Genomic DNA, 15786 nt, shown 5'->3' on the forward strand with positions numbered 1-15786 from the left:
CCAAGATAAGAATATCTTCCACGTCCTGTGGTAGATCTTGGCAGAGGTTAGGTTCCTAGCCTGTCTCATGGTGGCAATGACCTCTTGAGACAATCCTGAAGACGCTAGGATCCAGGACTCAATGGCCACACAGTCAGGCTCAGGGCCGCAGAATTCTGATGGAAAAACGGCCCTTGAGACAGCAAGTCTGGCCGGTCTGGTAGTGCCCACGGTTGTCCTACCGTGAGATGCCACAGATCCGGGAACCACGATCTCCTTGGCCAGTCTGGAGCGACGAGGATGGCGCGGCGGCAGTCGGACCTGATCTTGCGTAGCACTCTGGGCAACAGTGCCAGAGGTGGGAACACATAAGGTAGCCGGAACTGCGACCAATCTTGAACTAAGGCGTCCGCCGCCAGAGCTCTGAGATCGTGAGACCGTGCCATGAAGGCCGGGACCTTGTTGTTGTGCCGGGACGCCATTAGGTCGACGTCCGGCATTCCCCAGCGGCGACAAATTTCCTGAAACACGTCCGGGTGAAGAGACCATTCCCCTGCGTCCATACCCTGGCGACTGAGGAAGTCTGCTTCCCAGTTTTCTACGCCCGGGATGTGAACTGCGGATATGGTGGATGCCGTGTCTTCCACCCACGTCAGAATCCACCGGACTTCCTGGAAGGCTTGTCGACTGCGTGTCCCTCCTTGGTGGTTGATGTATGCCACCGCTGTGGAGTTGTCCGACTGAATTCGGATCTGCTTGCCTTCCAGCCACTGCTGGAAGGCTTGTAGGGCAAGGTACACTGCTCTGATTTCCAGAACATTGATCTGAAGGGTGGACTCTTGCTGAGTCCACGTACCTTGAGCCCTGTGGTGGAGAAAAACTGCTCCCCACCCTGATAGACTCGCGTCCGTTGTGACCACCGCCCAAGATGGGGGTAGGAAAGACTTTCCTATTGACAATGAGGTGGGAAGAAGCCACCAATGAAGAGAATCCTTGGTCGCCTGAGAAAGGGAGACGTTCCTGTCTAGGGACGTCGACTTCCCGTCCCATTGGCGGAGAATGTCCCATTGTAGTGGACGCAGATGAAACTGCGCGAAAGGGACTGCCTCCATTGCTGCTACCATCTTCCCCAAGAAGTGCATGAGGCGTCTCAAGGGGTGCGACTGGCCCTGAAGGAGAGATTGCACCCCTGTCTGTAGTGAACGCTGTTTGTCCAGCGGAAGCATCACTATCGCTGAGAGAGTATGAAACTCCATGCCAAGGTATGTTATCGATTGGGTCGGGGTGAGATTTGACTTTGAAAAGTTGATGATCCACCCGAAACTCTGGAGAGTCTCCAGCGCAACGTTCAGGCTGTGTTGGCATGCCTCTTGAGAGGGTGCCTTGACAAGTAGATCGTCCAAGTAAGGGATCACAGAGTGACCCTGAGAGTGCAGGACTGCTACTACTGCTGCCATGACTTTGGTGAAGACCCTTGGGGCTGTCGCCAAACCGAAAGGTAGGGCTACGAACTGAAGGTGTTCGTCTCCTATAACGAAGCGTAGAAAACGCTGGTGCTCTGGAGCAATCGGCACGTGGAGATAAGCATCTTTGATGTCTATTGATGCTAGGAAATCTCCTTGAGACATTGAGGCGATGACGGAGCGGAGGGATTCCATCCGGAACCGCCTGGTTTTCACATGCTTGTTGAGCAGTTTTAGGTCCAGAACAGGACGGAAAGACCCGTCCTTTTTTGGTACCACAAACAAATTGGAGTAAAAGCCGTGACCTTGCTCCTGAAGAGGAACAGGGATCACCACTCCTTCTGCCTTTAAAGAGCACACCGCCTGCAGAAGAGCATCGACTCGGCCGGGAGGCGGAGAAGTTCTGAAGAATCGAGTTGGAGGACGAGAACTGAACTCTATCCTGTACCCGTGAGACAGAATGTCTCTCACCCAACGGTCTTTGACATGTGGCAGCCAAATGTCGCCAAAGCGGGAGAGCCTGCCACCGACCGAGGATGCGGAGAGAGGAGGCCGAAAGTCATGAGATAGCCGCCTTGGTAGCGGTTCCTCCGGCTGCTTTCTTTGGGCGTGACTGAGCCCGCCAAGAATCTGAGCTCCTCTGATCCTTTTGAGTCCTTTTGGACGAGGAGAATTGGGACCTGCCCGAGCCTCGAAAGGACCGGAACCTCGACTGTCCCTTTCTCTGTTGGGGTTTATTTGGTCTGGGCTGAGGTAAGGATGAGTCCTTACCCTTGGACTGTTTAATGATTTCATCCAATCTTTCACCAAACAGTCTGTCACCAGAAAATGGCAAACTGGTTAAGCACTTCTTGGAAGCAGAATCTGCCTTCCATTCCCTTAACCACAAGGCTCTGCGTAAAACCACGGAGTTGGCGGACGCCACTGCCGTACGGCTCGTAGAGTCTAGGACAGCATTAATAGCGTAAGACGCAAATGCAGACATTTGGGAGGTTAAGGACGCTACTTGCGGACCAGATGTACGTGTGACAGTGTCAACCTGCGCAAGACCCTGAAATAGCTTGGAGTGCCCATACGGCTGCGAATGCTGGAGCAAACGACGCGCCGATAGCTTCATAGATGGATTTCAACCAGAGTTCCATCTGTCTGTCAGTGGCATCTTTAAGTGAAGCCCCATCTTCCACTGCCACTATGGATCTAGCCGCAAGCCTGGAGATTGGGGGATCCACCTTTGGACACTGGGTCCAGCTCTTGACCACCTCAGGGGGAAAGGGATAACGTGTATCCTTAAGACGTTTGGAGAAACGCTTATCCGGATAAGCGTGGTGTTTCTGGACTGACTCTCTAAAGTCAGAGTGGTCCAGAAAAGTACTCAATTTACGCTTGGGATACCTGAAAAGGAATTTCTCCTGCTGTGAAGCTGACTCCTCCACTGGAGGAGCTGTGGGAGAAATATCCAACATTTTATTGATGGACGCTATGAGATCATTCACTATTGCGTCCCCATCAGGTGTATCCAGATTGAGAGCGGTCTCAGGGTCAGACTCCTGATCAGCTACCTCTGCCTCATCATATAGAGAGTCCTCTTGCTGGGACCCTGACCAGTGAGATGAAGTCGAGGGTCGCTCGTAGCGAGCTCGCTTAGGCTGTCTGGGACTGTTGTCCGTGTCAGAGCCATCACCCCGGGATGCATGGGACCCCCCCGGAGCACGGATTTGTTCCAAATGAGGGGGGCCAGGGAGCATTGAATCAACAGTGCCCATGGTCTGATGTACCGGTCTGGACTGCAAAGTCTCAAGGATTTTAGTCATAGTCACAGACAATCTATCAGCAAAAACTGCAAATTCCGTCCCTGTCACCTGGACAGTGTTCACAGGTGGTTCTCCTTGGGCCACCTCTAGCCGAGGCCCCGGCTGAGCAAGTGCCACAGGGGCCGAACATTGCACACAATGGGGGTCAGTGGCACCAGCCGGTAGAACAGCCGCACATATGGTACAGGTAGCATAGAAAGCCTGTGTCTTGGCCCCCTTGCCTTTTGCGGACGACATGTTGTCTAGCAATCTAGGAGGGTATATAGCCAAGAATAGCGACCGTACAGGGCAATGTATAGAATACAAGCATATACAAATGAACACTTCGGCACAAGTGGTGTCAGCACCCGAGGTGCCGCTTACCGCCCGCTCCAAGCGGGTGTGTGGTCGCCAGAATCTCGTGTCTGGGTCTCCCAGAGCTTGTCTCCCTTCTCCACTGAGACTGCAAACAGGAATGGCTGCCAGCGTCCTGTGAAGAGGGGCGGGCCGTGGGCGTGCCCCAGACAAAGTGCGGGAAACTGGCGTCCCACTGTGCCCAGTGAGGGGGGTTGGAGTATGCTAAGCAGACTCCAACCCTCGGCGCTGAAGTTCAGCACAGCTTCCCGCCCTTCCCCTGACTGGCAGGCCTGGGGGCGGGAACGAAACGGAACTAGGCCGCAAAAGCCGGGGACTCGATTTATAAGCGCGGCCGCCGTATAAGCGCGGCCAGCGCGGAAGTCCCCGGCGCACCACAAGTCCCAGCCGCGTCGCAGCGCTGCTGTAAAAACCGCCATCAGCGGTCGGCGCGGTAGTTCCTAACACATAAACTCACTCAGCAAGCTGTAGTGAGTATAGCACGAGCGCGCTACGCTGCTGCCCCGGCGCACTAACACACCCAGCAATGCTGGTGTGTGTGTGCGCGATTTGTACGGGGACACAGAGTACCTTAATGTAGCAGGGCCTTGTCCCTGACGATACTCAGCTCCATGTCCAGCAGATCCCCAGGGCTGTGGACGGAGCACGGTCTCCTGTGCCTGAAGACCGATAGGATCCCACTTCACCCAGAGCCCTAAGGGGATGGGGAAGGAAAGCAGCATGTGGGCTCCAGCCTCCGTACCCGCAATGGGTACCTCAACCTTAACAAACACCTCCGACAAAAGTGGGGTGAGAAGGGAGCATGCTGGGGGCCCTAGTATGGGCCCCTCTTTTCTTCCATCCGACATAGTCAGCAGCTGCTGCTGACTAAACAGTGGAGCTATGCGTGGATGTCTGACCTCCTTCGCACAAAGCATGAAAACTGAGGAACCCGTGATCCCACGGGGGGTGTATAGGCAGTAGGGGAGGGGCCTTACACTTTTAAGTGTAATACTTTGTGTGGCCTCCGGAGGCAGTAGCTATACACCCAATTGTCTGGGTCTCCCAATAGAGCGACAAAGAAAACACCGAGAACCGGCCGGAATTACAGTAAAAGACAAACAACATACTCTCCCCTCAATAAAAGTACCCGGGACCCCTGAAAAACGTCTCAATACTTAGCTTTTGAGACGCAGGGCCATGTCCCTGAGGGAAGGTCAAATGCTCCGTCCAGCAGGAACCTGACAGGGCTGCGGATGGAGACCGGTCTCCAGCACAGCAGAGAGGACCGTGATGGCTCCCACTTCAAACCAGAGCCTGAAAAGGATGTTGAAGGAGCGCGGCATGTGAAGGCTCCAGCCTTGCAAAGTCAACCTTAACAGCACCGCCGACACAGTGGGGTGTGAAGGGACATGCCGGGAGTCCAGATTGGACCCGCTTTTCTTCCATATCTTTAAAAACAAAATCTTAAAAATGAAAAAAATCAAAGAATGCATGTGTGTGTGTGACCTCCTGAAACACAAAGCATTGAACTGGTTAGATTGTCATCCAGGGGGTGTATATAGCCCGGAGGGAGGAGCTACACGTTTTGAGTGTAGTACTTTGTGTGTCCTCCGGAGGCAGTAGCTATACACCCCATGGTCTGGGTCTCCCATGGAAGGAACGATGAAGAAAACACACATTGCATCTTATACCCAACATCAGTTTTTAAAGTCTCGGACGGGGGACTATTTTTTCCTTTGACACCTATATGAGCTTATGGTCTCTATTCCGGAGAATTCTTTCATTATTTTTGGGATGGGCGGGGAGTTCTAAACTGTGTCATTTATATTAAGATTTTTTTTGTGAAGCAAATAAAGAAAAAAAAAGATTTTGTAGATTTTTTTTACTATTCAGGTATCACATTGAATAACTATGTAGGTTCTTATAGCTTTAATATATGTTTCTGCAGTATGTGTTTTACGCTATTTAGCGAGATCTTTTTATAACATTTTCTCTCAGGTTTTATATGCACATAAGTCCACCATAAGGTAAAAATAAACAAACCCTCATGTGGGGGACATTACATTTTTTTTTTCTCCAGAGCCCAAATTACATACAACCCCCCCCAATCTATGCCTTCAGTCCCAGCAACTCTGCGATGTCAAAACAACTACGGTAGCATTCATAAGGTTATTAGGTCCAATACAAGATCAGCAGGGTCAATCCTTCAATTTACTACATAGCACTCGCTCAGCATTAAATAGAGGGATACAGAAGGCAGAGTTGGTAATAAAACACTTCTGCCATTTCTCCTCTTGTCTTGTACACGAGGACCATTATGTTCCTGCTAGAATGAAGGAGTATTAATGAAGTATCACAAGACCTTTTAACAAAAAAGACTGGCTACACTGGAATGGTCTAAGAAATGCTATAAGACCCTGTGTATTTTTCCCTTTCTGCGCAGCCTTGGTAGTCCGTGGAGCTAGACTGAAACTCTACAAACCACCTGCTACGTCCACCCCAGCTTCTGATTAGTAGGCCTGGCTTGATGTCATTGTTGTAGCATGGCATAACCATGACAATGTGCCAGGACTTCTAATTAGAAGAGGCGCCAAGTGATGTCAGCAGGAGGTACACAAGGCTCTATCTAGTCTGGCAGCCACAGATTACTGACCAAGGCTGCTTCACATCAGCGTTTTTTTTGACGGACGTCAAAAAACGGCAAACGCATGTGACAGGATCCTTGACAAATCCGTTGTCAATTGAAAATACCTTGAAGTGACTCGCAGTAAGATGCGCTTGCATGTGTTATATACCGGATCCGTTGGTTTGCGGTTTTTACTTTGTTTTAAAAATGCTACTTGTAGCGTTTTTTGAGCCGCGTCCAAATACTGCATGCCACTGGATCCTGACTGTACCGCATGTGAACGGTGGTATGTGCTGATAGAAAGGATCCAGTTTGCTCCCCCCCCCCCCAAATCTTGAGAGAAAGTGGGGGGGTGCATCTAAAGGGTGAATGCTATTGGTGGCAATTTCGGTACAGAACATTTTAGAACGGTTCACATTTATCTCGTGCTCTTTGCTGAGCACTTACATTAGGGTTTCCATCTACATCTCCGAAATACATGATTCAGGTAAAACCTCCGACGGATCCATTCACTAATGAGGCAGCAGAGTTACTCTGGACTCAATTTGACCTCTGTTCAACAGTGTCCATCTTTTCAAAAGGTGAAAACTGTTAACCGCGCTGTGCATGTCTCATAAGACATGGAAAAAAAATGGACATTGCCAGCTCATAGGCCAGACAGGAGTTCAAAGTGACCTCCTCTGCCTCATTACAGTGACTTTTCTGTTAGGAATTTTGTCTGAATCATATCTTTCAGAGATTTACACGTTAACCTCAATATAAGCGCTCAGTGTAGAGCACAGGATAAATATGAGCTGCACCGTACTGTGATCTTTGGGAGGCAGAATGAACAAATCAACAGCAGTTGAAAAATTAGATTTATTTATTTAATTTTTTTCCGAAATACATGATTCGGGTGAAACCCCTGACAGATTCATTCACTAATAAGGCAGTTACTCCAGATTTCGTTTGCCCTCTGTTTAGCGGTGCATAAAAACGTCGTTGATCACACTTTTGTGCACACCTAAAAAAGAAACGTAAAAAGATGGACAACCCCAGACCACAGTCCAGACGGGAGTTCAAATTCACACTCTGCCTCATTCCAGTGAATTTTCCATAGGGGATTTTCACTGAATCACATTTTTCTGAGATTTACAGGTAAACCTCAATGTAAGCGCTCAGTGTAAAGCGCAGGATAAATGTGAGCGGAGCTTTACTGCGATCTATGGCAGGCAGAATAAACAAATCAACAGCAGTTGAAGAATTGGATTACAATTTTTCAAGTCGTTCACTGTGTGGTATAAGGGATTAGGCAGCTTTATTCCTCAGGTCAGTACGAATACAGTGATATCAGATTTATAGTTCATTTTTAGTTTTGGCTGCTATCACACTAAACACTTTCACAAAATAAACGTTTGTGCATCACTGAATTTTGTTTTTCTGCCGACTGTCATGTGAGGGCTTGTTTTTTATGGGATAAGTTGGAGGGTTTATTTGGTACCATTTTGGGCCACACTTTTTACATTTACCGTGTCTTAAAAGTGTTAACACAGCTTTATTTCTCAGGTCAGTACGAATACAGCGATACCACATTTATTTTTTTCAATGCTTTATGCCTCTTTTACACCATAAAAACGATTTTTAGAAAAAAAAAATATATAGTATATGCATTGCAGTATTCTGAGAGCTACAGCTTTTTTATTTTTCACTAACAGACTTGTATGGCGACTTATTTTTTGTAGGACAAAGTGATGTTATTAGATACCATTTTTAATTTATATGTGCTTGTTTTAGCGCATTTTATTCCACTTTTATTGTCAGCTGTATGATGAAAACACAGATTATTCTTTTACAGTGTTCACTTAAGGGGTTAACTAGTGTCACAATTTTATAGATCGGCTTGTTTCGGACGCGGCAATACCAAACATGTGTACTGTGTTAGTATAATTTGTATTTTAATTTTTTATTTTTTTTTTTACTTCATCACTCAGCCCCTCTATGGAACATTACCTTTTATTGCCATGATTGCTGATATAATGTATTGCAATGCACCAGCATTGAAATACATTATATCTCTCAGTGCTGCACTGACACAAGCCTCTGAGATCATGCTTCTGGCATGATCCCAGAGGCTTTCTGTAGCTGGGTGACCCAGAGATTGTCATCACGACCATAGCAACGATCAGGGCTTCGCAATGATGTCTTGGGGACACCAATCGGATGGGAGAGGGAGCACTCTTGCTCTCCCAGCCCCCTAAATGCTGCGATCGATATCAATCACGGCATTTAAGGGCTTTAACAGCCAGAAATGGAGCAGGGACATCCATGGCTGTGAAAAGGTGCCGTGTAAGCCAAGGTTCCAGCAGCAATCGTGTGGGCACAGCTCCTGTAGCGACAAGTTCCAGTAGCAACAATTAGCATTTATTACTATAATTGATAAATGAAAAAAATGACAGCACTTTGAAACCAATAGTTGAGAAGAGAGCCTAAATTTATGGACAACCTGCCGTCCTGTGCAGACCCCAATCACCATTTGGTTTCAAGGGATTTCAGTTTCACTTGTGGATAACAATTGTAAGACGTTCGCGTATTAAATCCTAGCATATTATAAAAATGAACTTTAACATTACTACCGTAACCGCACCAAGAATCTCTACCTTGGATACGGTTAGAAACAAATTAAGAATAACCCAGATACAAAAACAGATAAATGAGGAGACAAGAGAGATAGATGCCCCCAAAGAGCAGCTTTCAAGAGACAGTCTCCAAGGACTGGGAATAGACTAAATATGTGACTTACTATCTGCTGTGCTTTCTGTCTCGGTGGTGGGAGCAGGTGCAACATTAGCAGCCAGCTGGGAGGCCATCTTCTCATTCTGTGCCTTCCTGACAAGAGCTGCAAGTGGGTGGTCAGGATCGATCACTTTTAAAGGCTACAAAATAAAACATAAAAAAAAGGTTCAGAAAATGTACAATTCACAAAAAGACAACTTCTAAAACAAAGAGCTGCCATACAGGAATACAGCAGAGAATGGAAACATGGTTATATCAGTCTCAGAGCTGCTCATTGCACAAGTAGATGATGGATGACTCAAGGGGCTTTAAAAAAAAAAGGAGAATTTTGTTTACTTACCGTAAATTCTTTTTCTTATAGTTCCGACATGGGAGACCCAGACCATGGGTGTATAGCTTCTGCCTCCGGAGGACACACAAAGTACTACACTAAAAAGTGTAGCTCCTCCCTCCGAGCATATACACCCCCTGGATGACAAATCTAGCCAGTTTAGTGCAAAAGCTGAAGGAGGACATCCACCCACAAGTAGAGATAGAGTAAAACCCGGAATAACCGGAACCTCTGTCTACAACAACAGCCGGTGAAAACACACGGAACAAGAACTGCCAACAGGCAACAGGGAGGGTGCTGGGTCTCCCATGTCGGAACTATAAGAAAAAGAATTTACGGTAAGTAAACAAAATTCTCTTTTTCTTCATCGTTCCTTATGGGAGACCCAGACCATGGGACGTCTCAAAGCAGTCCATGGGTGGGAAATAAACAGAAACTGAGAAGTAGGCAAAACCTAACTTCACAAATGGGCGACAGCCGCCTGAAGGATGCGTCTGCCCAAGCTCGCATCTGCCGAAGCATGAGCATGCACTTGGTAGTGCTTCGAAAAGGTGTGCAGACTAGACCAAGTGGCAGCCTGACAGACCTGCTGAGCCGTAGCCTGGTGCCTGAAAGCCCAAGAGGCACCGACAGCTCTGGTCCAGTGCGCCTTAATCCCCGGCGGTGGAGGCCCCTGAGAACATTGGTAGGCATCGGATATGGCCGACCTAATCCAACGAGCAAGGGTCGGTTTAGAAGCCGAGAGACCCTTGCGCTGACCTGTGGTTAGCACAAAAAGAGAGGTGCACCGCCTAAGAGCGGCGGTGCGTGACACATAGATCCGGAGCGCCCGCACCAAATCTAAAGTATGCAACGCTTTCTCAAAGCGATGCACAGGGGCCGGACAAAGGGAAGGCAATGAAATGTCCTGGTTAAGGTGGAAAGGAGACACCACCTTTGGGAGAAAGTCCGGAGTCGGACGGAGAACCACCTTGTCTTGGTGAAAAACCAAAAAGGGTGACTCCGAAGAGAGCGCAGCCAAATCAGAGACTCTCCTGAGAGAAGTTATGGCCACCAGAAAGACCACTTTCTGTGAAAGTCGAAACAAAGAAACCTCCCTAAGAGGCTCAAAGGGGGGTTTCTGTAAGGCCGTGAGGACCAGATTAAGGTCCCAGGGATCCAAAGGCCGCCGGTAAGGAGGAATGATGTGAGATGCGCCCTGCATGAAGGTGCGCACCTGGGCCAGTCGGGCGATACGCCGCTGGAACAACAGACAGAGCCGAGACCTGTCCCTTGAGGGAATTGAGGGATAGTCCTAGCTGCAGACCGGACTGTAGAAAGGACAGGATGGTCGGCAAAGAAAACGGCCAAGGAGCATGGCCGGAAGAGCGACACCAGGACAGGAAAATTCTCCAAGTCCTGTGGTAAATCCTGGCCGAGGAAGACTTCCGAGCCTGAGTCATAGTGGAGATGACCTCAGAGGGAATGCCTGAAGCCGTCAGGATCCAGGACTCAAGAGCCACGCCATCAATCTGAGAGCTGCAGAATTCTGGCGGAAAAACGGACCTTGAGAGAGAAGGTCTGGACGGTCCGGGAGATGCCACGGCACCTCTACGGACAGACGGAGAAGGTCTGGGTACTAAGCTCGCCTGGGCCAGTCTGGAGCAATGATTATGACCCGACGGCCCTCCATTCTGATCTTGCGCAGGACTCTGGGCAAGAGAGCTAGAGGGGGAAACACGTAGGCCAGGCGGAACTGGGACCAATCCTGAACCAGCGCGTCCGCTGCCAAGGCCTGAGGATCGTGGGAGCGAGCCACGTAAACCGGGACCTTGTTGTTGTGCCGGGATGCCATTAGATCCACTTCCGGAGTGCCCCACTTGCGGCAGATTGACCAGAACACTGCCGGATGCAGGGCCCACTCGCCGCTGTCCACGGTTTGACGGCTGAGATAATCTGCCTCCCAGTTTTCTACGCCTGGGATGTGGACTGCGGATATGGTGGACTTGGAGTCCTCCGTCCACTGAAGGATACGTTGAACTTCCAACATTGCTAGGCGGCTGCGAGTCCCGCCCTGGTGATTGATGTAGGCAACTGCTGTTGCGTTGTCCGACTGGACTCGAATGTGCTTGCCCGCCAACAGGTGGTGAAAGGCTACGAGAGCTAAAAGCACAGCTCTGATTTCCAGCACATTGATCGAGAGGGCTGATTCGGACGGAGTCCAAGTGCCCTGTGCTCGGTGGTGGAGAAATACTGCTCCCCAGCCAGAGAGACTGGCATCCGTGGTGAGGATCACCCAGGACGGGGTCAGGAAGGAGCGTCCCTGAGACAGAGAGAGGGGCCGAAGCCACCACTGAAGAGAGCTCCTGGTCTGTGGCGACAGAGCCACTAGCCGGTGCAAGGAAGAGGTCCGCTTGTCCCAAAAGCGGAGAATGTCCAGCTGCAGAGGACGCAGATGGAACTGGGCAAAGGGAACCGCTTCCATTGACGCCACCATCTGACCCAGCACCTGCATGAGGTGCCTGATGGAATGACGGCGGGGCTTCAACAGAGAACGCACCGCCAGATGAAGGGACTGCTGTTTGACTAAGGGCAGCTTCACAAGTGCCGGCAGAGTCTCGAATTGCATCCCTAGGTACGTAAGTTTCTGGGTCGGGGTCAGAGTGGACTTGGGCAGATTGACAAGCCACCCGAATTGAACAAGCGTGGCGAGAGTGAACGAGACACTCCGCTGACAGTCTGCACTGGATGAAGCCTTGACTAGAAGGTCGTCCAGGTAAGGAATCACTGCCAACCCCTGGAGGTGCAGAACCGCAACCACTGCTGCCATGACCTTGGTGAATACACGAGGGGCCGTGGCTAACCCGAAGGGGAGAGCCACGAATTGGAAATGTTCCTCTCCGATTGCAAAACGTAGCCAACGCTGGTGTGAAACTGCAATTGGCACATGCAGATAGGCATCTCTGATGTCGATGGATGCTAGAAAATCTCCTTGGGTCATTGAGGCAATGACCGATCGCAGAGATTCCATGCGAAAGTGCCGCACCTGAACATGCTTGTTGAGAAGCTTGAGATCCAGGATGGGCCGGAAGGAACCGTCCTTCTTGGGGACTAGGAAGAGGTTTGAGTAGAAACCTCTGAACCGTTCCCGGGCGGGAACCGGTACAATTACTCCGTTGGCCTGCAAGGATGCCACGGCCCGAGAGAAGGCGGCGGCTTTGGAGCAGGGGGGAGTGGACATAAAAAAATCTGTTTGGCGGGCTGGAAGAAAATAATATCCTATAGCCGTGAGAGATGATATCCCGCACCCACTGATCGGAGACGTGTTGAAACCACACATCGCCAAAGTGGGAGAGCCTGCCACCGACCAAGGACGTTGCTGGCGCAGCCAGATAGTCAAGAGGAGGCTGCCTTAGTGGCAGCGGCTCCTCCGTTCTTCTGAGGACGCGGCTTCGTGCGCCAGCTGGGTTTTCGATCCTTGGCTGAGTTAGTGGACGAGGCTGAGGGCTTAGAGGATGACCAGTTAGAGGAACGAAAGGAACGAAACCTCGACTGGTTCCTGCCCTGGACAGGTTTCCTGGTTTTAGTTTGTGGCAAGGAAGTACTCTTCCCGCCAGTAGCTTCCTTAATAATTTCATCCAGTTGTTCACCAAACAGCCGGCACCCAGCAAAGGGGAGCCCAGCAAGGTACTTCTTGGAAGAAGCGTCTGCTTTCCACTCTCGAAGCCACAAGATCCTGCGGATCGCGAGGGAATTAGCGGAAGCCACCGCCGTGCGGTGAGAAGCCTCCAGAATGGCAGACATGGCATAGGATGAAAAAGCCGAAGCCTGGGAAGTTAAGGCAACCATTTCGGGCATAGAGTCCCTGGCGAGGGAATGTATCTCCGCCAGAGAAGCAGAGACTGCCTTAAGAGCCCACACTGCTGCAAAAGACGGGGAGAACGAGGCCCCTGCCGCCTCATATACAGATTTTGCCAGAAGGTCAACCTGGCGGTCAGTGGGATCCTTAAGTGAGGTGCCATCGGCCACAGATACAACTGTCCGGGCTGAGATTCTAGACACCGGAGGATCTACCTTTGGTGAATGAGCCCACTCCTTGACCACTTCTGGTGGAAAGGGAAAACGGTAATCAGAACTACGCTTTGGGAAGCGTTTGTCAGGACAGGCCCTGGGCTTGGTCACAGTGGCCTGAAAACTGGAGTGGTTAAAAAACATACTCCTTGCTCTCTTAGGTGAGGTAAACTGGTGTTTTTCTACCAGAGAGGCTTGTTCCTCTGACACTGGTGGATTGAGGTTCAGTACGGAATTAATGGACGCAATCAAGTCACTAACATCCGCATCACCTTCAGATAGATCAATGGGGTACATAGAGGTAGCGTCCGAGCCCACAGTAAAGGCATCCTCCTCGCCCTGCAATTCAGCTCGTGAATCAGAGCCGTGGGACGAGGAAGGAGAAGAGTCCCTGCGTCTCCGTTTAGAAGGACGGGGTCCGGGAACAGATGAAAAATCCTCTGTGAGCTCTGCAGAGCGAGTCGGAGCAGCAGAGGCGCCCTGAGAAGGGGGCTGATGCATGGTCAGCAGAGTCCGGGACAGCTGTCCCATGGAGTCGGCAAAGGACTTGGAGATAGCTTTAGAAAACGATGCTACCCAAGCCGGGGGTTCAGCCACCGGGGCTGGAGCAGCCGGAGGGACCCCTGGGGAGACTCCAGGCTGAGGCACCACCATGTTAGAGCAGGCATCACAATGTGGATATGTGCTCGGTTCAGGCAGTATGAGCTTACATGCAGTGCATATAGAGTAAAGCCTTGCAGCCTTGCTCCTAGTGAGAGACATGCTGCTGAGGTGGAGGTTCTGCAGTAAAGAACACACTCCTTCAGAATGACCCCCAGAGAGTGTACAAGAAAGTCCACAACCAGAGGTTGTGGCTTACCAGACCGTTTTGTGTGCCCTCCGGATTCCACAGCTTGGACCCCCAGACAGATGCAGTAGCTGCAGCAGCCAGCGCCGATCAGTGTGTAAACGCTGATAAAATGGCGCCGGAGTGAGGAGGGGGAGCGGGGTTTAGTCCAAGAGCGGGAACCGGAGGGCCAAGGAGAAATACAGGGGAGGGAAACATCTCCTCAGAGAGGAGTGTTCTCCCCTGAGCTGAACGGCCGGTGGGCGGCGCCGCACTGTTCCCCTGCATGACAGACATGCAGGGGCAGTGAAAACGAAACTAGGCCGCAGCCGAAGCCGGGGCCTAAATTTTCCCATGCGGCCGACGAGCAGGCACCCTCGGCGCGGTTCTCAGGAGAAAACCAGAGAACCGGCCGGAAATCACAGCAAAGTGAAATAACACACTCTCCCCACAATAAATGTACACGGGACCCCTCAATAACGTCTCAATACTTAGCTTATGAGACGCAGGGCCAGGTCCCTGAGGGGTGAGCGCTCCGTCCGGCAGGATCCTGAAAGGGCTGTGGATGGAGACCGGTCTCCTGCAAAGCAGTGAGAACCGTGATGGCTCCCACTTCAAGCCAGAGCCCGAGGGATGGTGAAGGAGCACGGCATGTAAGGCTCCAGCCTTGTAAAATCAACCTTAACAGCACCGCCGACACAGTGGGGCGAGAAGGGACATGCCGGGAGTCCAGTTTGGACCCGCTTTTCTTCCAACTCTTTGAAATCAAAAATCAGATGAGAATGCATGTGTGTGTGTGACCTCCTGAACACAAAGCATTGAACTGGCTAGATTTGTCATCCAGGGGGTGTATATGCTCGGAGGGAGGAGCTACACTTTTTAGTGTAGTACTTTGTGTGTCCTCCAGAGGCAGAAGCTATACACCCATGGTCTGGGTCTCCCATAAGGAACGATGAAGAAATACCAAAGTCATGAGTATTTACTGACATCACCTAGTGAACTAAAACACATTGTACAGTCATTTACAGCTCCACAATTCAAGGGGACTTTACATCACTAATAATATTTTAGTACCTTTGTAATCTCTTCCAGTCTACTACAACGCTTTGAAGCAAATAGACTTGGATGCAGGTAATCACTGTCGTCATCATCGTCGTCGTCATCATCATCTTCGTCACTGTGTTTGTTCGCATTGGCTACAGATTCTAGGAAAAAAAATATAACAAAATTGCTGTTACGCACAACAAAGCATAAATAACATTTATATGGAATGTTAGAAACTGATGTGGTCACTTGACATTCAGCCCCCATCTTGGTATACCATATGGCAGTCCTGCATGGCTATTGGAGTATCCATGCAAGACCGGTGTCACACTTACGATTGCCTCTCGCAGTGCATCACTGGCACGGACTCACACTCTCCTCACAGGAGCGAGTCGGTTGCATGCATCTCTATGCAGCTGAGACGCTCCTGTCCGGAGAGTGTGCAGCTGTGCCGGGTGATGCACGCGAGGCAATGGCAAGTGTGACACCGGCCTAAGAGAATGTAATGACGCTGAAGATATTTGTTCTTTATTCTGTCACTACCAAGG

At 50.3% G+C, this 15786-nt stretch overlaps 1 protein-coding gene across 1 annotated transcript in view; it reads right to left on the bottom strand.

Moving 5' to 3' along the window:
• Nucleotides 1–7174: 7174 nt before the first annotated feature.
• The window catches only part of LOC142301606 (splicing factor, suppressor of white-apricot homolog), a 64103-nt gene continuing 55491 nt past the window's right edge, over nucleotides 7175–15786 (bottom strand). The window contains 3 exon segments of the mRNA XM_075342662.1: nucleotides 7175–7218; nucleotides 8995–9127; nucleotides 15269–15399. Coding sequence (XP_075198777.1) covers nucleotides 7175–7218; nucleotides 8995–9127; nucleotides 15269–15399 — 308 coding nt within the window.

This window comes from Anomaloglossus baeobatrachus, chromosome 1 (genome assembly GCF_048569485.1).
Source record: "Anomaloglossus baeobatrachus isolate aAnoBae1 chromosome 1, aAnoBae1.hap1, whole genome shotgun sequence".
Taxonomy (NCBI): domain Eukaryota; kingdom Metazoa; phylum Chordata; class Amphibia; order Anura; family Aromobatidae; genus Anomaloglossus; species Anomaloglossus baeobatrachus.